Consider the following 16,372-nt stretch of genomic DNA (forward strand, 5'->3'; position numbering starts at 1 on the left):
ACACTTGCATAGCTTAGTTGGGTACAGATGTGTTCATGAATGATACGCCACACTGAAGGTGCTTGTCACCACAGTTTACTAGCTTCGTTTTGCATTGTATGTACAACATTCTGATAGCACACTTCACCGCTCGTATAAAAATAACCAAAAGACACACGAGTGGTCCGACAGCTGCGTGACTTCATCAACAGAACGCTTATCCAGTTGTCTGCAGTGGAACTTGACTGCGGCCTTCTGGTCGTCCTGGGATCCATCCGTAATGTCCCAAACAAACAAACGCTTTACTCCGGCTGGTCTGCTAGATCATTCTGCTCAAAGTATCTACAGAAAAAGTAGTCAACATTTGTTTGAGGTTAATACTTTCCATTTTTCCTTACGCATGCTTCTATTCACCTTCCTTCAATGACAAGCTCCATCATCATAAGTAATTCATCAAGATGTGTCCGTTACCTTGCAACCAGACAGATGAGAAGATTGAGGGCAGGCAAGTTGTCATCGTCCTGACTCGTCTACAAAAAGCAGGTCGGTAAATCAACAGTACCTATTCTTGCAACATTTGGAACATCTTACCAGCTGACTACGTAGTTGAGCGCATCTTCTTGCCAACTGTCTGATTGAAGAATGGGCCTCAGGAAGCAAGGGTTTCTCCAAAGCGGCCAACAACGCATACAACCAGTGGCCCTGTGACAAAGGGGGGGGTAGAAGAGCCCCATTTATTTTGGAGTACTTAGGAAGGCCAAGACAAAGGGTGCTCTTTATAGTCCACAGAGGCACCAACTCACCAACTGGGGCCCAAAATCTCTTTCTTCAAACCAATTGATCAGATTGTCCAACACTGTCAACACGGTGGACTGCAGACAAAGCAAATCCGTAGAGCGGAAGGTTGATTGGGAATAGCAGCGGCGGCTCTTGGGCCCAAACCTACCTGGCTGAGTCTGCTGACAATGCTCAGAAATGGGGGGAAGCCAACCTGGTGAAAGAAAAAAAAAACTCCTGGATTCTTCTCAATTCTATGCAGAAGAATCCTAGTGTTATTTCATCCAACCTTGCTGTAGTCCAGCCCGGTTTCTGCATCAGTCTCTGTCTGCGAGGATAATGCACCTTGATAGAGCAGCTCTCCTAAACAAAACCTCTTCCAGCCCTCCTCATCTGCTTGCTTTGGCTGCACGTGAACAAACGCAAACATACATGACGTAGGTGCACAAGAACAAAGAGATGGAAGTCATTGTTCTCACCATCACGACATTGTCATCAAGAGAGTGGCTGCTCCAGTGTTGTCTGTTCTTTGTGATACTCTGAAAAACGCAGAAAAGGTCAGAAGTGTTTCAATGGAGGATGCAGATTTAAGTATGGATACCGTAGGTCGTTGGTTTTAATCACCTGCCTAACATCGGAAAAATTGCTGACTTGCCTCTGTTGCCAATCTAGGCTGGGAGAGAAACCAGCTGGAGCAGCGTGGCACTCTGCCACCTGCAACACACGTCAATTGATGCTCACAAATAGAAAATAGTATTTGGATCAATTCCAGTCCATGAGGAAAAACTAAAAGCACATGTCACTCACAGGTATGTTGACAGTTTGTTTCTTTAACTTCTTGGGGTCAATCTGAGCGACCACCACTTCTGGACACAACGCTGCCTCTAACCTGATGGGGAGGGCAAGAGCAACGAGGAGATAGACCTTAATGGAATCTTTTTTGCTTCGACAATGGAACCTAAAAGTAGGCATACTGGACTTGTCGAAGATACTCTTGGGGGTTTCTTGGCGGACCATCCAGGTTTAGAAGCGTTGAAGTGTCTCCGCTGCACTCAATCGGCAGCAGCCGCGGCATTAAATCCTCCACGTCAGACTTCATGTTGTGTGACGACGTGTATCAAACCTTAAATGAGACATATAATTCTGCACAAAGCCAAAGAAATCTTGTCTTTTACGGGCGTAGTAAGAACTATTTCGTTCGGGACGCCATCTTGCCAACAAACGCGTTTTGATGACATCATCGCGATGCGCGCGCGCAGACAGCGTCACGTGTGTTGTCTTTGTCCAGAAAAGGGCAAAGTCTAAAAACGTTTCTCCAAACGTCATAGAAATAAATATTCTACGTGATTTGTCTAAAGTATTGGGTTGTTCATTCATATTAATTGCATTAATTTTTACTTGAAGTGAACCCATGACAACGAAACGAACACACTGGGTTAAATGACTTGGAATGACAATAAAGTAAAGTCTTGTTGCAACGTTAATGATTATCCCATGCGGGGTTCACGTCGAATCGCGGCTCTCATTACCTGCTGTGCTAAGAACAGAGGCAAATGTTAAGAGCATCTGTTTTTGCTTGGCGTATAAAGAATGACTCTTTCACAGCTTAGCATTATTTTATGGAGTACAAGTGTATTTTTTGTGTTTTTGCCACAAGTGAGCTGTGGATTACTGTCGGATTTTAAGCTCTGTGGAGATCCAAAGTGTTATAGTAAGTTGGACCCCAACTAACATTGTGAATGGTGTACGAAACCAAAAAGTCTGCACATTTTTTTCCAACGTCTACTCGATTTCAAAGGGTCCTAATGGATCACAGTGATCGGTGGTGCGTGTGTTTGTTTTTGGTGTGTTTATTTGTCGGTACTTGATGTGTTTAGGCCAAATGAGCAGGGTACGGGCCGTCAGGGATCACGACGGGAAGGATTGTCGTTTTCTGAGTTTCCGGCAAGGAGAAAGCATCTTTGTGCACCACAAACTGACTGGAAAGAGGAGCAATCTTTGGTCTGGCAGTGTACGTCGATTTATTGTCCATGTCAATGTCCATGAGCTCTGCTCTGATTACCAATTCAATCTGGGTGATTGAATTGCTTTGCTCTGATTTCAGATCAACCAACGGTCTGGCTATTTTCCAAAAGAAGCTGTCAAAGAGGAACAAAAAATTGCAGCTGAGGAAATAGTCATTGCAACACAGGTATTTACTTACTTTATGGTGTCATAATAAATGTGGAACATTTTGCTCTCTAAATTGCATATCCTCTTTTCATTAAGGAATCTGATTTTCTGTGTACGGATAACCTCGGCTATCCCATTGACTCCAGTCATTTGAACGCTGATGATGATGATGACGAGGAGGAGGTTGAGAACAAAGACTCTCGTCTGAAGAGCCCACTTGAGGACCTTGACACGAGTGAAACAATCAATTACAGTAAAGATACAAATGCTAGGACTCCATCAACATCTAAAGACTCCTCTTCGGAATCTCACAACACTTCAAGAGAAGAGATTGAAAATGAGGACAATGGCGGTGCCGAGACTAAGGGGAAATCTCCTGAAAGCGCTGTGGAACTGAAGGAAAAAGGTGGGTCTCCTGCCTCTTCCTGGCTCACTTCTTCAGTGACGGGATGGTTAGGTGGAGGGAAACAGGAAGAACCTGACAATTCAGCTGAGGTGCAGAAGAAGCATTTGATACCAGGACAAGATTTTCTCCCATCTTCACTGACCGGGTGGCTGGGCTTAACAAGTGAAGCCAATTCAGTTTCTGCCACCAAAGATGATCCAAACCAAGGAGAGCAAGACAGAAAAGCTGTTGAGTCCGGATGGCTTGGCTTTGGAGGTGAGGAAAACGTCAACGAGGATGATGAAAGACAACCGGGCTTAAAAACAGAATCGGGAGAGAACTTCAGAAGCAGAAAGATGTATCTGGACTTCGAAACACAACCGATACAAGAGAAGAAGAGTCACGACGTGGGGACATTGGGCTGGCTTGGAAATGGACTGTCGCAAACACTTGGCTTTGGCCTGAATGACCCAGACACCAGTCAGACCGTACAAGGAGAAGTTGAGAAGGATGGCAAACAAGCAGAATCCGCCTCTTGGTTTGATTTGGGGATCAGAAACATTTTAGCCCTCGGGGAAGACGACAAGGTAGGTGACATAACTGATTCGGACGCAAAGTCTGACCATAGGGTGCCGTCTGACCATGGCGAGGATAGCCACTTAGATGACACTTCTCAGGTTGATCAAAAGGGCGACCCTCCTCAAAACCAGAGAACAGACCATAATCATGGTAACGAGGAAAGACAAAACAACTTAGCAAATAAGGATGACGTCACCTCAATGCTCAATGCTCCATGCAATGATGAGGCGACTTTACCTGATTTTGCAAAGCAAGGTGACAATGTGGACAAAGGCAACATATCAAGTGACGAGGAAGGGAAACGTGAAAAAGCCATTCTGATGGAGCAAAGTGTAGGGCAAGAAAGTGGCTCCTCTCCACCGTCTAAAAGGGAAATACTACAAGAATCGGAGCAAGATGACAGTCAGAGAAATGACCAAAAGACTCAAGAAGATCATCAAGAGGATATAGACGAGGAGGAATTGAAAGGAAAAAGGCAGGACCAGTTGAAAAGTGTGACACAAGACAATGTCACTGATGATAACAAACAAGAAGAAGAACAAGGCAGTCCTCTGGAATTAGTTTCAGAGCACTTGAGAGATGCTCAAATTATACACCAAAAGCTGTCTGAAGAGGAGAAAGGAACACGTTCATCCCATGATGGGGACCGCCAAAGCTCATTCATATCGGCCTTCAACTTTTTAAAAGAAAGGAGCTTTGTGTCTTCTCTTGGACCCAACAAGGAAGAGGACACATCTAACCATGACAAATATAAAGAAGTTGATGAGGAAGAAAAAATGGACCAGGTGAAGACTATAGAAGAAGAGGAAACCTCTCCAGCGTTGATAGAGAAGCCGGAGGAAATTGTCCAGGGATACCACAAACACAAAGAGGAACGTGAATCCAGTGAAAACCTCAAAATCTCGGAAGAGTCACAATGTGAATCACCACAAGAGTTCCGAGAGAGGGAGCAGATACATGAGAAGAAGCTGCCAGAGTCAATCGAGAACCAGCAGCAGGACGATGAGGAGGAGTCCAAAATTAGGAAAAAGGAAGGAGTTCATAACTTGATGCAGGAGGGGGAGAATGCAGACCAGTTTGGAGACCATGAGCAGAAAGGCTCCAAGAAGCTGCTGGACGTGGATGATGAATCAGACGAAGAGGAGAAGCAGGAAACATTTTCTGATTTGAAGCAGAGCGTGTTTGAAGAGCAGCACAAGCCGAAGACCAGAGAGGAAATGGATGACGAGAAGCATGAGCAACTCAAGGGGAAAGAAGATGACCTAGAAGATGAAAAGCAGGAGGAGCTCGAAAGAGGGCAGAAGAGTGAGGTCGCCGAGGTCTCGGTGCAGAAGATGCAAGAGGAGGACCAAGAGGAAGCGTTTCGAGAGACACAGAAGCAGCACGAGATGGAAAAGTTAGCCGAGAACAAGTACCAAGTTGGTGATGAGGGAGGAGAAGAGTTAGACAAGGAGCAGGAGCAGCTGGAAAAGTTAGATGAGAAGAATGAAGAAGATGGGTTAGAAGAGAAGGGAAATATCGCCCCAGAGGACATTGAGCAGGAATTCACCTTCCATCTGACACACCAAACACATTTACATGAGGAAGACGCTCAGACCACTTTAGTTGAGAAAGAGAGCCATGAAAAAACTGTGAATGGAGCATGTGTGGAGAAAATCCACGATGATAGCCAAAGGACAATAAAAGAGTTGACAGAATCACCCTCAAGGTTCGATGGGAAACCAAATGACATGTCAAAGACACAAACCCCTCAGAGTCCCCAACATAAAGTGGACTCCGCAACAAAGAGTGACAAAAACTTGCATCCACCATCCTGGAATTTCCCTAGCGATTCTCTGAATACAGCAGAGCCCCACCGACCGACCCCCAGTGAGACTCTCCAAGATCACATGAGCGCAGAAGAGAGGACCATTTTAGCTGAACTATTAGGCCAGAAGAAATTGGAACATTTGAACGACATCTTTGGCCACGCAGATCAAGATCACGATGAATCAATCTCGTCGGATATCGAGACAATTCTGCACGAGCACCGGGAGAGACTGTATGCTCCGAGCGTGAGACTTTTGGAAGCACCGGAAGAGGACAAAGTAAAGGCCAGAACCCTTATTGCCATTCAGAAACTAGAAATACTGCTGAAAAGAGCAAGAGATACTTTCCACACCAGAAAATCAGACCTCAAAAGAATAAACGCTAAAGGTATATACACAGGTAACTACATTCAGTACGTACATATGATCTATACAATGCCTCAGAGAGCAAGCAACCATCACTGCAGTTCCAAATGCATTTGACCTGTCATTCACTTTGTTCATTTCGGTGCGCTTTTCCTTTTCCTTGTTTCCTAATACAGCTCAGACAAGTTGCGTCGGTGCATGTCGCAAAGATCAAGAGACTATGAAGACTGTGGAGATGCACATTGAGGATCCCACTCATAAAATTCAGAAGCAGTCATATTCTCCGACTCGTGCAACGGACTTTGTCAAATGGCCTAAAATGAAGGTACACTTTGGTCAGATCCATTTTTGATCCATTAAGTGGACTGCGCTTCTTTAAGAAAGCCACCTTCCAACTCCAAACTCCCTCCCAGTTGTATTGAAAGTACACTGTAGTTCAGTTCCGTTTGTCTCTGTCAACATTGCTGACATCAGGGTTGAGTTGCACACCGACATGCAAGACACATTACAGTAAAGACGTCACTTCTAAATGCTATGAAATGAACGACAGTAAAATTGTTTCCGTGAGTTATTTTGACTTTACCAATGAGTGAGTAAACTATGCTGACAACACGTTTGCTCAGGTTATGCTTGAGTGGAAGTGAAGCTTGCTATTTTGTAGAACTATAAGCATATGGCACACATGTAGGTTCTGTTTTGCTGCTGCTGCTGCTGCTGCTGCTGCTGTTGTTGTTGTTGTTGTTGTTGGTGGTGGTGGTGGTGGTGTTGTTGTTGTTGTTGTTGTTGTTGTTGTTGTTGTTGGTGGTGTTGTTGTTGTTGTTGGTGTTGTTGTTGTTGTTGTTTTTCGATGACACCTGTATCTGTTTCTGTCATTTGGAAGTGCCAGTGTGGCATTTTATAATTGGTGACGTTGCGGGTGCACCATTCATTACAGTAGGATACGCAAACATTTTGTAGTGCCTGTACAATCGAGTGAAGATGACTTTTGGTGGATTGTTTTGTTGTTGTAAATTTATTGAAGATTACGTTTTAATTTCTGAGCTATATAATTGTGAAACTGTTCCAAATAGGAGAATGGTAAAACGTTTCGATGACCATCTTCCCCCAGAAAAAGGTCGATTGGTTTAGTCCACAGTCCAGCGCAGCGAATAGGATGTTGGCGCACGGCTTACCCGGCTACTTATGCCAGTTTTAGTGATTCATATACAAATATTAATCAAATGAACGAAACTAGGAATGGCGGAACACCCGGCAACTGACAGTTTAGGCAGCGGAGTGAAGGACTATCAGTCGACCGTTGAAATGTACTATGGTGTCGCCGTGGAGCAGGTCAAGGATGTACGTTGTTTGGCAGGGTTTCTTAGCATTTGGTGCTAGCGTCACTCACACAGACAGCTGACGACGGGTCGTTGTCATCGAACTTGTTATTCTATTTCCATATTTCAGCATTGACCGTTCGGGTGTCATATGCGCCGCTGTCAATGTAGATTGTGTTGTAGAGTAGTGCTTTTTGAAGTGTCTGTGCCAAAACGGACGGGGCTGCTAATAGTTAGCCTACTGCTATGCAGCATCAGGTTGACGTCCAGTATAAAACAAACATGCATATGCAATCAATGTCTGTGTTTTGCTAAAGTCATTGCAACAAAGTTATTTTCAGATTCGATTGCAAGCAACGCAAAATAGCCTTACAATCCCAACGTATTGTTTAGGTCCCATAGTTATATAAGGGTATAGTGCAATTACATCTATTTCAATTGTGATGTTTACCCACACTTTGCAGGTTGTGTCATTACTGCCTCATGACATAAGGCCTGGGCCTGACTTCTATGGAATCCCATGGGAACTCATGATCATCTCCAGTCTGGTGGGGCTGGTGACAATGTTATTGTTCAGCTGCAGATGTTACAGCTCTGTAAGTATTCCGCACACAGAAATGACTTGCCGTGTAATAGATTGTTGTATGGTTTCCTTTTTCTCTGTTTATTATCATGAATTATGTTCCCATTTGAAAGCTACGGTATGTTTCAATAACAACAAATCCATTTCCGTCATCTTTCCCTATTTCAACACAGGTGAAAAGCAGATTGTATCGCCGTAAGTTCCCACTTTTTCAAATTGATATGTTCGCATATAGAAAATGTGTTCTGTCAGTGCCAGTACTCTAATTTCCCAAATACTGTACCTAGACAGAAATATCAAATAAACCGTACAGTTTACAAATTCTTATCTGTACCTTCATTTCCCTTTACCAGGTAAAGAGTGTTGGATGGCAGAGCAGGTGGCAAAACTTGTTGAAGAGAAGTGTGAAGTCCTAGAAACTCTCAGTAAATGCCAACAAGAGGTTCATACTCCTGCTGAGTTTTTATATCTATTGTTCAAATGTTTTATTTTGTGTCAGGGATGTAACGATTCACTCAAACTCAGTAACTACGCGATGTCGTTTTTTTTTTCATAGCAGAGACATGGTATAGTGGCGATGGCAAGTAATTGTGATTCGATTTGTATTTACATGGCTGCGTATTTTACGTCGTTTGAATCCATTGGAAATCAATTTTGATGGATCCCTGCGAGCAACCACAAAATCAGTTCTTCAATTGGTTCTTTTTTGTTTCATTTTTAGTACGATGAGCTTGAGAAGTCATTAAGTGAAAGTGGCGCCGTAGCTCAAACCCAGAAGGCTGATCTGGAGGTTCGAGCCCGACAGTTAGAGCTGAATACCAGTCAACTAGAAGAAAGTCTACAAAAAGTGAAGGATCAGTTGGATCAGCAGAGAGCTCACCGACTAGAGCAGGAACAAAAGGTAAAAGCGTACCAAATGCATTTTCTCCTGCCAGCTGATCAAGAACAAGGGCGTAGCGTGGTCTTTTCGTTCCTCCAAGGTCACACTGCTCGAGCAGAGCATGGAAGCAATGGAAGTGGAAGCCAAGGAGCTCCAATCACAAGAACAACAGGTGACCTCCAGCTCCATATAAAGGATTGTTGTCAGCACTCTATATACTATGTTCCTGCCTTGGCTAATGTCCCTTCTGTGTTTTATACTCCCCAAGGCTCAAACAACCATTAAAGTGTACAATATGAACAGTGAGAGACTTCAGAAGAATATGGAAACATCTGGAGAAGAAAATAGTCTGCTCAAGGAGAGCAACGCACAGGTAGGACGAGATACAACGTACTTTCTTGTCTGTCTGTATTTTTGAAATGTTTTTTTCTTTTTTTGTCCTTCCGCAGTTACGGCAGCAGGTGGAGGGTTGGGCAGAGCGAGTGAGTGAACTGGAGGAGGAGATGAGGCGCTACGAATTGACTCACAGTGGGATGGTGCAGGATGTGGCCAACAGGGACGAACGTATCAAGGTAGGACTTGCTCGGACTCCGCCTGACAGACAAGTGGCTTGCGTTGGTCTCCAAACTCTGAGAAGCAAACGCTTTTTTTGCTTCCAGTCCCTCACCGATCGGCTGCTGGGGATGAAAGCTTGGGATGCCAATCTTGAGGGGGACGGAGGTGACACATCGGCCGGAGCGGAAAGGAACGGGAAAGTCGTTGCCCCCGATTCTGAAGTCCATCTCCAGAAAGTCCAAAAGCTTATTTTTGCCGCCAAGGTAAATAACCATCTAATGCCTGAAGCGCAAAACGGAAGTAGGGATACTTTGCTGGGGGAGCTCATGAAAATGATGATTACTCCAACAAAGATCAGCTTTTCCGTGGAACGCTAAAGTGGCGTTATTTGTGCGCGTGTAGCTCAATGCAGACCTCAAATCAGTTGACGAAGACAAGGACCGAGTGTTTGCCAAACTGAACGATGAAGTCAAAGCTACAGAGGACCTGGAAGGTGAGTACGCTTTCTGTTGTGAACGTTATATTCACGCCATGGATTAAAAGTAAACAAAATGATTGCCATTCAAACGTAATGGGCGGCCGCGATTCATTTGCATTTCTTTGTAGTGAGCATTAAGGAGTTGGAGAGTGAGCGCTTATCTATGCAAGCTGACACGGAGCACTACTCTGAACAGGTAGTTCAACTCAAGCCCAATAAGTGTGTATTCGTTGGCCTCACTCCAATACTGCTCAGGTCCAGCGACTGCAACAGAAACTCCAGATCATGACTGAATTGTATCAAGAGAATGAGCTCAAACTACACAGGTAACGACACCTCTTGTTTCATTCTTGTTTAAGAGGAGCTTTCAGTTGGCTTCACTTGTGCGCAGGTTGTTGACAGTGGAGGAAAAGGAGCGTCTGCAGAAAGAAGACAAATTGAATAAAGCAGACAAAAACATTGCTTTGGCAATGGAAGAACTCAACAACTACAAGTAGGTCCTACCTCCCTCACTCCCTCCCTGCCTCCCTGCCTGCCCGGCGCAAAGTATCTCGAGACAACCACCTGTGTCGCTTCAGACTTCGCGCTGGGGAGATGGAAGAGGAGCTGGAGAAAACCAAACAGTCCTATCAGACCCAGATATCGGCCCATGAGAAGAAGGCTCACAACAATTGGGTTTGTATTCCAACAACATGGTGCATCTATAAACGGTGTCAAATGATGATGAATCTCTGCGCTTGACGTGTTTTTGTGCAGCTTGCAGCAAGAGCCGCTGACAGAGAGCTCTCAGACACCAAGAGAGAGAACGCCCTCCTCAGGCAAAAGTAACAGTCACCCTCGGCAACACACTTGTTTTCATCTATCCCCCCCCGCCCCCCCATTTGACTTCCATGATTGTGCTTGTTTACAGGATTACAGACACCCAGTTTAAGATGGATACCCTCGATAAAGATCCGTTCGCCTTGGACAGCCTGGCCAGGCCTTTACCTTTCCGAGGTCAGCACAAACACAATCGTATGAAGTAGTCGTCAGTATTGGACCATATCTGACATCGATCATAAAAATGTAATGAAAATTCATATTGAAAAGTCAGATATTGCTTTTGAATTGTGGTTCAGCAAAATGATTAAAAAAACAACAACTCGTGATTCGGGCCTGGCCAAAAATGATAGTCGCCCTTCCGTAACGTCATATTTTACAGCCTTCAAAACCAATTGTGATGTTGAACTCACTTTGCTGTTCTCCTCCTCCTCCTCCAGCTGAAAGATTGCCGTACGGCCCTTCTCCTTTGGGTCGACCTGCATCTGAAAACCGAGCTTTACTCTCACCTCCCACGCTTGTTGAGGGGCCTTTAAGCAGACTTTCACCTCGAGGTGTGTCTCCCCAAATAGACCAGCCACAACAATCTGGCCACCGATGGATTGATTGTCTGCTTTGCTCTCAACTTTTCCCTGTCTCTTCTGACTGTTTCTTCAGTTTCCCGTGGTCCAATAGACCCCCATAGTGGCCAAGGAGAGCAAGAGCAGAGTGGAGCTGCTCATTCAGACAGTGGCTCGCTATCTCCTTCATGGGATCGCAGGGGACCCCCACCAGGACCCCCTGGGCCATTCCCCCATCAAGGTGTGTATCTTTGAACTGCTCCTCTCAACTATTTTGTAAACTTTCGTCTCCCTCTATTTTCAATGCTGTCTTTCAGGCTATATGTATCCTGAACCTGGAGGTCCAATCTACAGGAGACCTGCTGGTCCTCCCCCAGGAGTAATGGGTCCTCTGCCACCTCCAGGTCTTCATCCAAGGGGTCTTCCGAGTTCTGGGCCCCTGGGACCCATCCACCCGGCAGACACAACAGGTTCTTTCATTTTTCTGGGAGAAGGTGTCTTGCCCAGTGGATTCATGGTGCCTTTTTGTGTGCGTCGTCGTTGTTCCAGATGGTACAAGCAGAGAAAACAGCCTCAGACCTGAATACGATCACAGAGAGGTGTGTGTGTGTGTGTGTGTGTGTGTGTACTGCCTGGCAATATGTGTGAATCTATGCGTGGTCTATACTGTTGTCTTTTTTTCATCAGCCCGGTCCCGGTGATGGAAGGACTCCCCCTGAACCTGCTCTGAGAATGGGCATGCCACCACTGCCACCGCCCGGACCGCCAATGGGCCCCATAGATGGTCCATTTCCTCGAAGAGCACCCTTTGGACCTCCTGAATTCTTCCCTCCCAGAGGCCCTCCCATGATGCCAAGTAAGCAATCCTATTCCTTTTGGGCTATCATCTTTGTGAAGCGAAAATGCCAAGCTGACTCTCTCCACCTTTCTGCCCTCTTCAGTGTGGGCTCCTCGGCCAGGAATGATGTTCCCTCCTCGTTACCCTCACGGCGGACCTCCGCCTCCTCACCCGCTTTCTTATGGGCCACCGATGCGGCCTCCTCCACCTGATGGCCTTCCGCCTCCTTCCATGGCTCCCCCCACGTCCCAGCAGAACCTCCCGAGCTTTGTGCCACAATCAGAAGATGAGCAAACATCCGTTCCGTAACACGCACAAATAGCCCGGAACGAACGTCGATGGAGGGTTGGTATCAAGTACCGGAGATTTTGGCTGCTTCTGACAAGGCAAGCTAAAATTGAGCATTTCCTCATTTGGAAGATGCATTGTAGGAGGAAACCAAAGCGGATGTGTTGAACACGTGAACTCTACAGTACACAAAAAGGTGGGCCCAGAACTTTGACTGTGACAAAGACATGCATGATAAGCAAATTCTCCACCGTGATGCTCTGCTGCATAATTGAGATGAAAATGAGCCACCCAGTGTAAGTTTTGAAATTGAACCAAGGACATACTGTTAAATGATGTCTGCTTGAGTACAAGTCTATAGAATTCATTTTCCATCTATTTATTCCAGACTTGACTCGTATACAAGGTCATGTTATGATGTCAGACTATCACAAGTTCCGTTGACTTCAAAATCCATGTAAACGATACATTTAGCCTTGTCATTTTACAATTTCTATTCGACTGGAAATCTAAATTCATCAGTGTGAGGCTAGAAAATTCATTTTAATAAAAAAAACAATGCATCCTCTGGAACACTTTACAGATTGTATGAAAAACAAATCCCAAAGTTACAAACATCAGCATTCAACCCAGAATGAATGTCATTATTTGGCAGTTATCTGCTACCAATGAATCACTTGCCTTTCCCATGAACTGTTTTTTGGAACAATGCGTTACAGGCAATAACAAATGTAATTACCATCAAACTGTACAAAAAAATACACGTTAACTCCAATTAAATTAACTTGATCAATATAAAATAAAACCATCGATTTGGCAAAATTCAAAAGCTTCACAAACATCAATTCCCTGCATAAGTTTTAAGGCCCTTGTGAGAAGAAAATATTCACAAGTGGTCAGTTCTGACAAAATCAAAACATTCTATGATATAATGTCTGTGTGTAATAGTATGCGCTTTGAAGGGAAAAAAAAAAAAAAAAAGCTGTCAGCGTACCAAGTTGACCTGAAATACTGGTAAGAATGAGTCACTTACTGTTTACATGTGAGGCTTTTCCACCCTTACCAAAACAATTGTGGTGCCGGGATCTACAGTGTGACATATTTGACATTTTAGAAAAAGCTCGGAGGCCTTTTTCAAGCACAAGCACAAGCAGACAGACCAGCAGTGTCACTCCGTGTCAGGTCCCAGCAACAAACAATGTCTCATCATTTTCAGGGCACCCTGAAAAGTGGTTGTTGGAGCAAGCCTCGAAAAGGTTGTTCTCTTCCCATACTTGTCATTTTGCATTGGAAGCACATATTTTTGTTCTGTCATCTTCTATACTGAAGTGAAAGATGAACAAAAATCAAATGCAGAATTTGATCTTATGTAGATCTCGGGGGTGCTTTAAAGGGTGTTTTGCGCGCAAGTTCCCCCTTGGCCGCATGGTACGTACGGAAGCAGCTTTTTTTCAACCGTGTTTTGCGCCTGTGTTGCTACGTATGCCTCAGCAGTTGAGAATAGGTCGGCTTCTGTCCGCTCTGAAGGGGAAAACGGAGCTGTCGGACTCCGCCTTTCCTCTGTGGGGACCGAGGGTGGCGACGGCCTGAAGAACAACACACGACACAACATCAAATAAACCTTGGACTTCCTCGACGTAGGGAATACTGCCACTCGCCAACCTTTCTGATAGCTGTCCAGTCCTCCAGGATGTCCAAGTCGGGAAGCATGTAGACGATATAAGGCCGTATGAAAGGTTAAGGTTAAAACCTAGGAAGCAATTTGGACATTTTCCAGGAGTCTAAAAAGTCAGGTATTGATGTCCATAGAAAACCGCCAAAGGATATCAGACACAACGGAAGGTCTTCTCTTCTTTTTATCTAGACTCAAGACATCTCTTCTCTTCTTCTTTCCCGATAGCTCGTCATTCCACAGCTCTGATGAGAAATCCACGGAAAATGTTTGAATGCCGCTTGCGTTTCTTTTGAGTCAGTGCAACTTTGTCATGTAGAATATCATTGGTTTCAAAACATATCACGTTGAGGCGAACGACTCTTAAGTGTGGCGAGGACATTTTTCAGACATAAACCATTACCTGATGTTATATCTATGCTGTGTCTGTCTTCCTCCAATCTTCTTATTTTCTCCTCGAGTTCACTTTGAACCGTGTCAAAGAGAAGCAGCTTCTCGCTCTGCATACAAACAAACGGATACAGTGAATCCGATGGAAAGAACCAAAGGGCTGTGCCGGAGGAATCTCCGTTGTTCGGCATGACGCACTTCAGCAGATGAAGCGTGAGCGCGTTGCCTTTCTCACCTCCCAGTGCTGGGACGCTGCCTGGATCTCACACTTGTATTTATTCTTCACAGAGTCCAAGCACAACTCTTTATAGATGCCTGAAAGACACAAGCGTTTGACCACACACTGTATGAGTACAGTGTGTGAAGAGATTTTGTGACAGGTTAAGATGACCGACCTGCCACCTTGGTGCGGACCTGCATGTTCTCCAGCAGCACCGCCAGAGGATCCAAATATTCTGCGGCACGGCCGGCCTCCACCTCTGCCAGCTTGCTGTTGACCTGAGTGAGACGTTCCCGATACAACCTACATGCACACACACCAAATATGGAATATATTTTCACACAGCCTTTTATGGCCCAACATTTGCTTCTTACTGGTCTTTGAGATCAGTGAATTGTTTCTCCAGATTTGACATTTCATCCAAACACTCCATCCTTCTTCGCTCGCAATCCTCCTCATCCATTTCTGTGACATACCAAAAGTACACATTTGTAGTTGTTGCCATGTATTTTTGGTTTCAGTACCCAACTGCGCCTGACTTCTTACCAGAGCTGTCTCCATCTTCAGACACAGAGGATGTTTCGGAATCCTCCTCCTCAGAACTGGATCCTTCTTGCTCCTGATCCTCAACCTCCATCTCCTCTGCAGTACCCTCCTTCTTCTCCCGGTCACGATGCACTGGCATAGCAGCAAATGCCTGCGAGAGTAGAAGAAAGGTTTATTTGCATGCTTGTCCCACGGCTAACCCTCAATATCTTGTCACGTTAAATTGAATATGAACCTTTTCCATTTTTGCTTCGAAAAATGGATGGATGAAGGCTGATTCCTATTGCAATACGATGATGAAATGTTTTATTTGATTCTTCTTGTGTGATCTGACTTGGGGTTCTTTTCTTGTTCAGATGTGTCGTTTTTTCTTGTTGTTTATAGATAGCCCTTTCATCTTTTTTGTTTACAAAAAGCCCAACTAACTATATAAATCTTGGTTTTCTTTTTGTGTACTTTTTAGTTTAAGGATATCCCAGGGGACAGCATGAATTTGATTTTTTAAATTCGGATTTGTATTTTTTGGTTTAAAAATATCCCAACTGTATAGATGTCATTGGTTTAATTTTTAATACAGACGTGCACTTTCTGTTTACAAATATCCCAGCTAACTGAATAAATCTTGTTGTAATTAATAATACAAATCTTGATATCGCTTTATACGTACATACTGCAAGTCTCGCCAAACTATGTGGCTGGCAAAAGATAAACACGACAACAGATCGCAATGTTAGCCTTTAGCACGTTTAGCTGTGAACGGAAAGACTTGTTGCTATACTCATACGACGCATATTTAAATACCAATTTACGACCCTTAAACATAAAAAACCATCGAGGTTTGTTCCAGCACTGTTAATACACTAGAAAATAAAATAAAATGTATTTTTCCTACCCTAAAAAGCTGCCCAGGAGCCCAAGAAATGCTAAAAACAAATCTCTTTTGGAACAAACTTGAAAATGTTGGGAAATGTAGTTTTCCGATGAAACTCACGACGCGTGGACAGGGCTGCAAATTTCCAGTTTTACTACATTACCCAGAGTTCAACACTGGCTCAAGGCGCTCGAAAGGTGATATATTTGAGCGCGTGTAAAAAGGATATATTTGTCTCCGGCGTAAAATATGTTGCATTTCCTTGCAATACGCATACATGTCCACAATAA

The 16,372-nt window shown here is 44.4% G+C and overlaps 3 protein-coding genes across 11 annotated transcripts; 1 reads left to right on the forward strand and 2 right to left on the reverse strand.

The window, feature by feature from the left end:
* Window positions 1-59: 59 nt before the first annotated feature.
* On the reverse strand, window positions 60-2,017 carry gemin2 (gem (nuclear organelle) associated protein 2). Of its 2 annotated transcripts, none has more exons than XM_088400354.1 (10): window positions 1,731-2,017; window positions 1,564-1,645; window positions 1,381-1,470; window positions 1,236-1,295; window positions 1,046-1,162; window positions 926-970; window positions 783-851; window positions 575-681; window positions 451-509; window positions 60-321 (listed from the first exon to the last, which is right to left on the reverse strand). In XM_088400354.1, the coding sequence occupies exons 1-10, from the start codon at window positions 1,853-1,855 to the stop codon at window positions 299-301; spliced, it is 777 nt and encodes a 258-aa protein (XP_088256480.1). In that variant the 5' UTR covers window positions 1,856-2,017; the 3' UTR covers window positions 60-298. The 2 variants fall into 2 exon arrangements, with proteins under 2 accessions (XP_088256480.1, XP_088256479.1); XM_088400353.1 differs by having other exon boundaries at window positions 571-681; window positions 1,731-2,015.
* Window positions 1,538-12,956, forward strand: mia2 (MIA SH3 domain ER export factor 2). 6 transcript variants are annotated; one of them, XM_088400334.1, is made up of 26 exons: window positions 1,538-1,565; window positions 2,634-2,767; window positions 2,861-2,947; window positions 3,025-6,100; window positions 6,243-6,391; window positions 7,847-7,978; window positions 8,139-8,160; window positions 8,319-8,407; window positions 8,687-8,866; window positions 8,946-9,017; window positions 9,114-9,218; window positions 9,295-9,417; window positions 9,505-9,663; window positions 9,803-9,893; window positions 10,007-10,074; window positions 10,134-10,204; window positions 10,270-10,371; window positions 10,457-10,553; window positions 10,635-10,702; window positions 10,789-10,874; window positions 11,138-11,251; window positions 11,355-11,498; window positions 11,575-11,727; window positions 11,807-11,856; window positions 11,945-12,113; window positions 12,199-12,956. In XM_088400334.1, the coding sequence occupies exons 1-26, from the start codon at window positions 1,553-1,555 to the stop codon at window positions 12,402-12,404; spliced, it is 5,760 nt and encodes a 1,919-aa protein (XP_088256460.1). In that variant the 5' UTR covers window positions 1,538-1,552; the 3' UTR covers window positions 12,405-12,956. The 6 variants fall into 6 exon arrangements, with proteins under 6 accessions (XP_088256460.1, XP_088256457.1, XP_088256458.1 ...); XM_088400331.1 differs by lacking the exon at window positions 1,538-1,565 and adding an exon at window positions 2,129-2,467; XM_088400332.1 differs by lacking the exon at window positions 1,538-1,565 and adding an exon at window positions 2,129-2,467 and having other exon boundaries at window positions 3,025-6,088.
* brms1la (BRMS1 like transcriptional repressor a) lies at window positions 12,908-16,220 on the reverse strand. 3 transcript variants are annotated; one of them, XM_088400350.1, is made up of 10 exons: window positions 16,104-16,173; window positions 15,447-15,491; window positions 15,212-15,362; window positions 15,040-15,130; window positions 14,841-14,968; window positions 14,681-14,760; window positions 14,459-14,555; window positions 14,211-14,300; window positions 14,046-14,110; window positions 12,908-13,969 (listed from the first exon to the last, which is right to left on the reverse strand). In XM_088400350.1, the coding sequence occupies exons 2-10, from the start codon at window positions 15,453-15,455 to the stop codon at window positions 13,871-13,873; spliced, it is 810 nt and encodes a 269-aa protein (XP_088256476.1). In that variant the 5' UTR covers window positions 15,456-15,491; window positions 16,104-16,173; the 3' UTR covers window positions 12,908-13,870. The 3 variants fall into 3 exon arrangements, with proteins under 3 accessions (XP_088256476.1, XP_088256477.1, XP_088256475.1); XM_088400351.1 differs by lacking the exon at window positions 15,447-15,491 and having other exon boundaries at window positions 16,104-16,220; XM_088400349.1 differs by lacking the exon at window positions 16,104-16,173 and having other exon boundaries at window positions 15,447-16,023.
* Window positions 16,221-16,372: the final 152 nt, after the last annotated feature.

Source organism: Syngnathus floridae, chromosome 16, assembly GCF_059516105.1.
Source record: "Syngnathus floridae isolate MCC-2025c chromosome 16, RoL_Sflo_1.0, whole genome shotgun sequence".
NCBI classification, from domain to species: Eukaryota; Metazoa; Chordata; class Actinopteri; order Syngnathiformes; family Syngnathidae; genus Syngnathus; species Syngnathus floridae.

Excerpts from the sequence above, each read along its gene's own strand:
- gemin2 (XM_088400353.1), bottom strand. The coding sequence starts at position 1,855 with ATGAAGTCTGACGTGGAGGATTTAATGCCGCGGCTGCTGCCGATTGAG. Across the intron at positions 1,646-1,730 it reads GAGTATCTTCGACAAGTCCA|GTTAGAGGCAGCGTTGTGTC; the intron begins GTATGCCTACTT and ends CCTCCCCATCAG. Across the intron at positions 1,163-1,235 it reads TTGATGACAATGTCGTGATG|CCAAAGCAAGCAGATGAGGA; the intron begins GTGAGAACAATG and ends GTTCACGTGCAG.
- mia2 (XM_088400331.1), top strand. The coding sequence starts at position 2,347 with ATGACTCTTTCACAGCTTAGCATTATTTTATGGAGTACAAGTGTATTT. Across the intron at positions 2,468-2,633 it reads TGGAGATCCAAAGTGTTATA|GCCAAATGAGCAGGGTACGG; the intron begins GTAAGTTGGACC and ends TGATGTGTTTAG. Across the intron at positions 11,728-11,806 it reads CCACCCGGCAGACACAACAG|ATGGTACAAGCAGAGAAAAC; the intron begins GTTCTTTCATTT and ends TCGTTGTTCCAG.
- brms1la (XM_088400350.1), bottom strand. Across the intron at positions 14,556-14,680 it reads CAGCGTCCCAGCACTGGGAG|AGCGAGAAGCTGCTTCTCTT; the intron begins GTGAGAAAGGCA and ends GTTTGTATGCAG. Across the intron at positions 14,301-14,458 it reads CAGCATAGATATAACATCAG|AGCTGTGGAATGACGAGCTA; the intron begins GTAATGGTTTAT and ends ATTTCTCATCAG.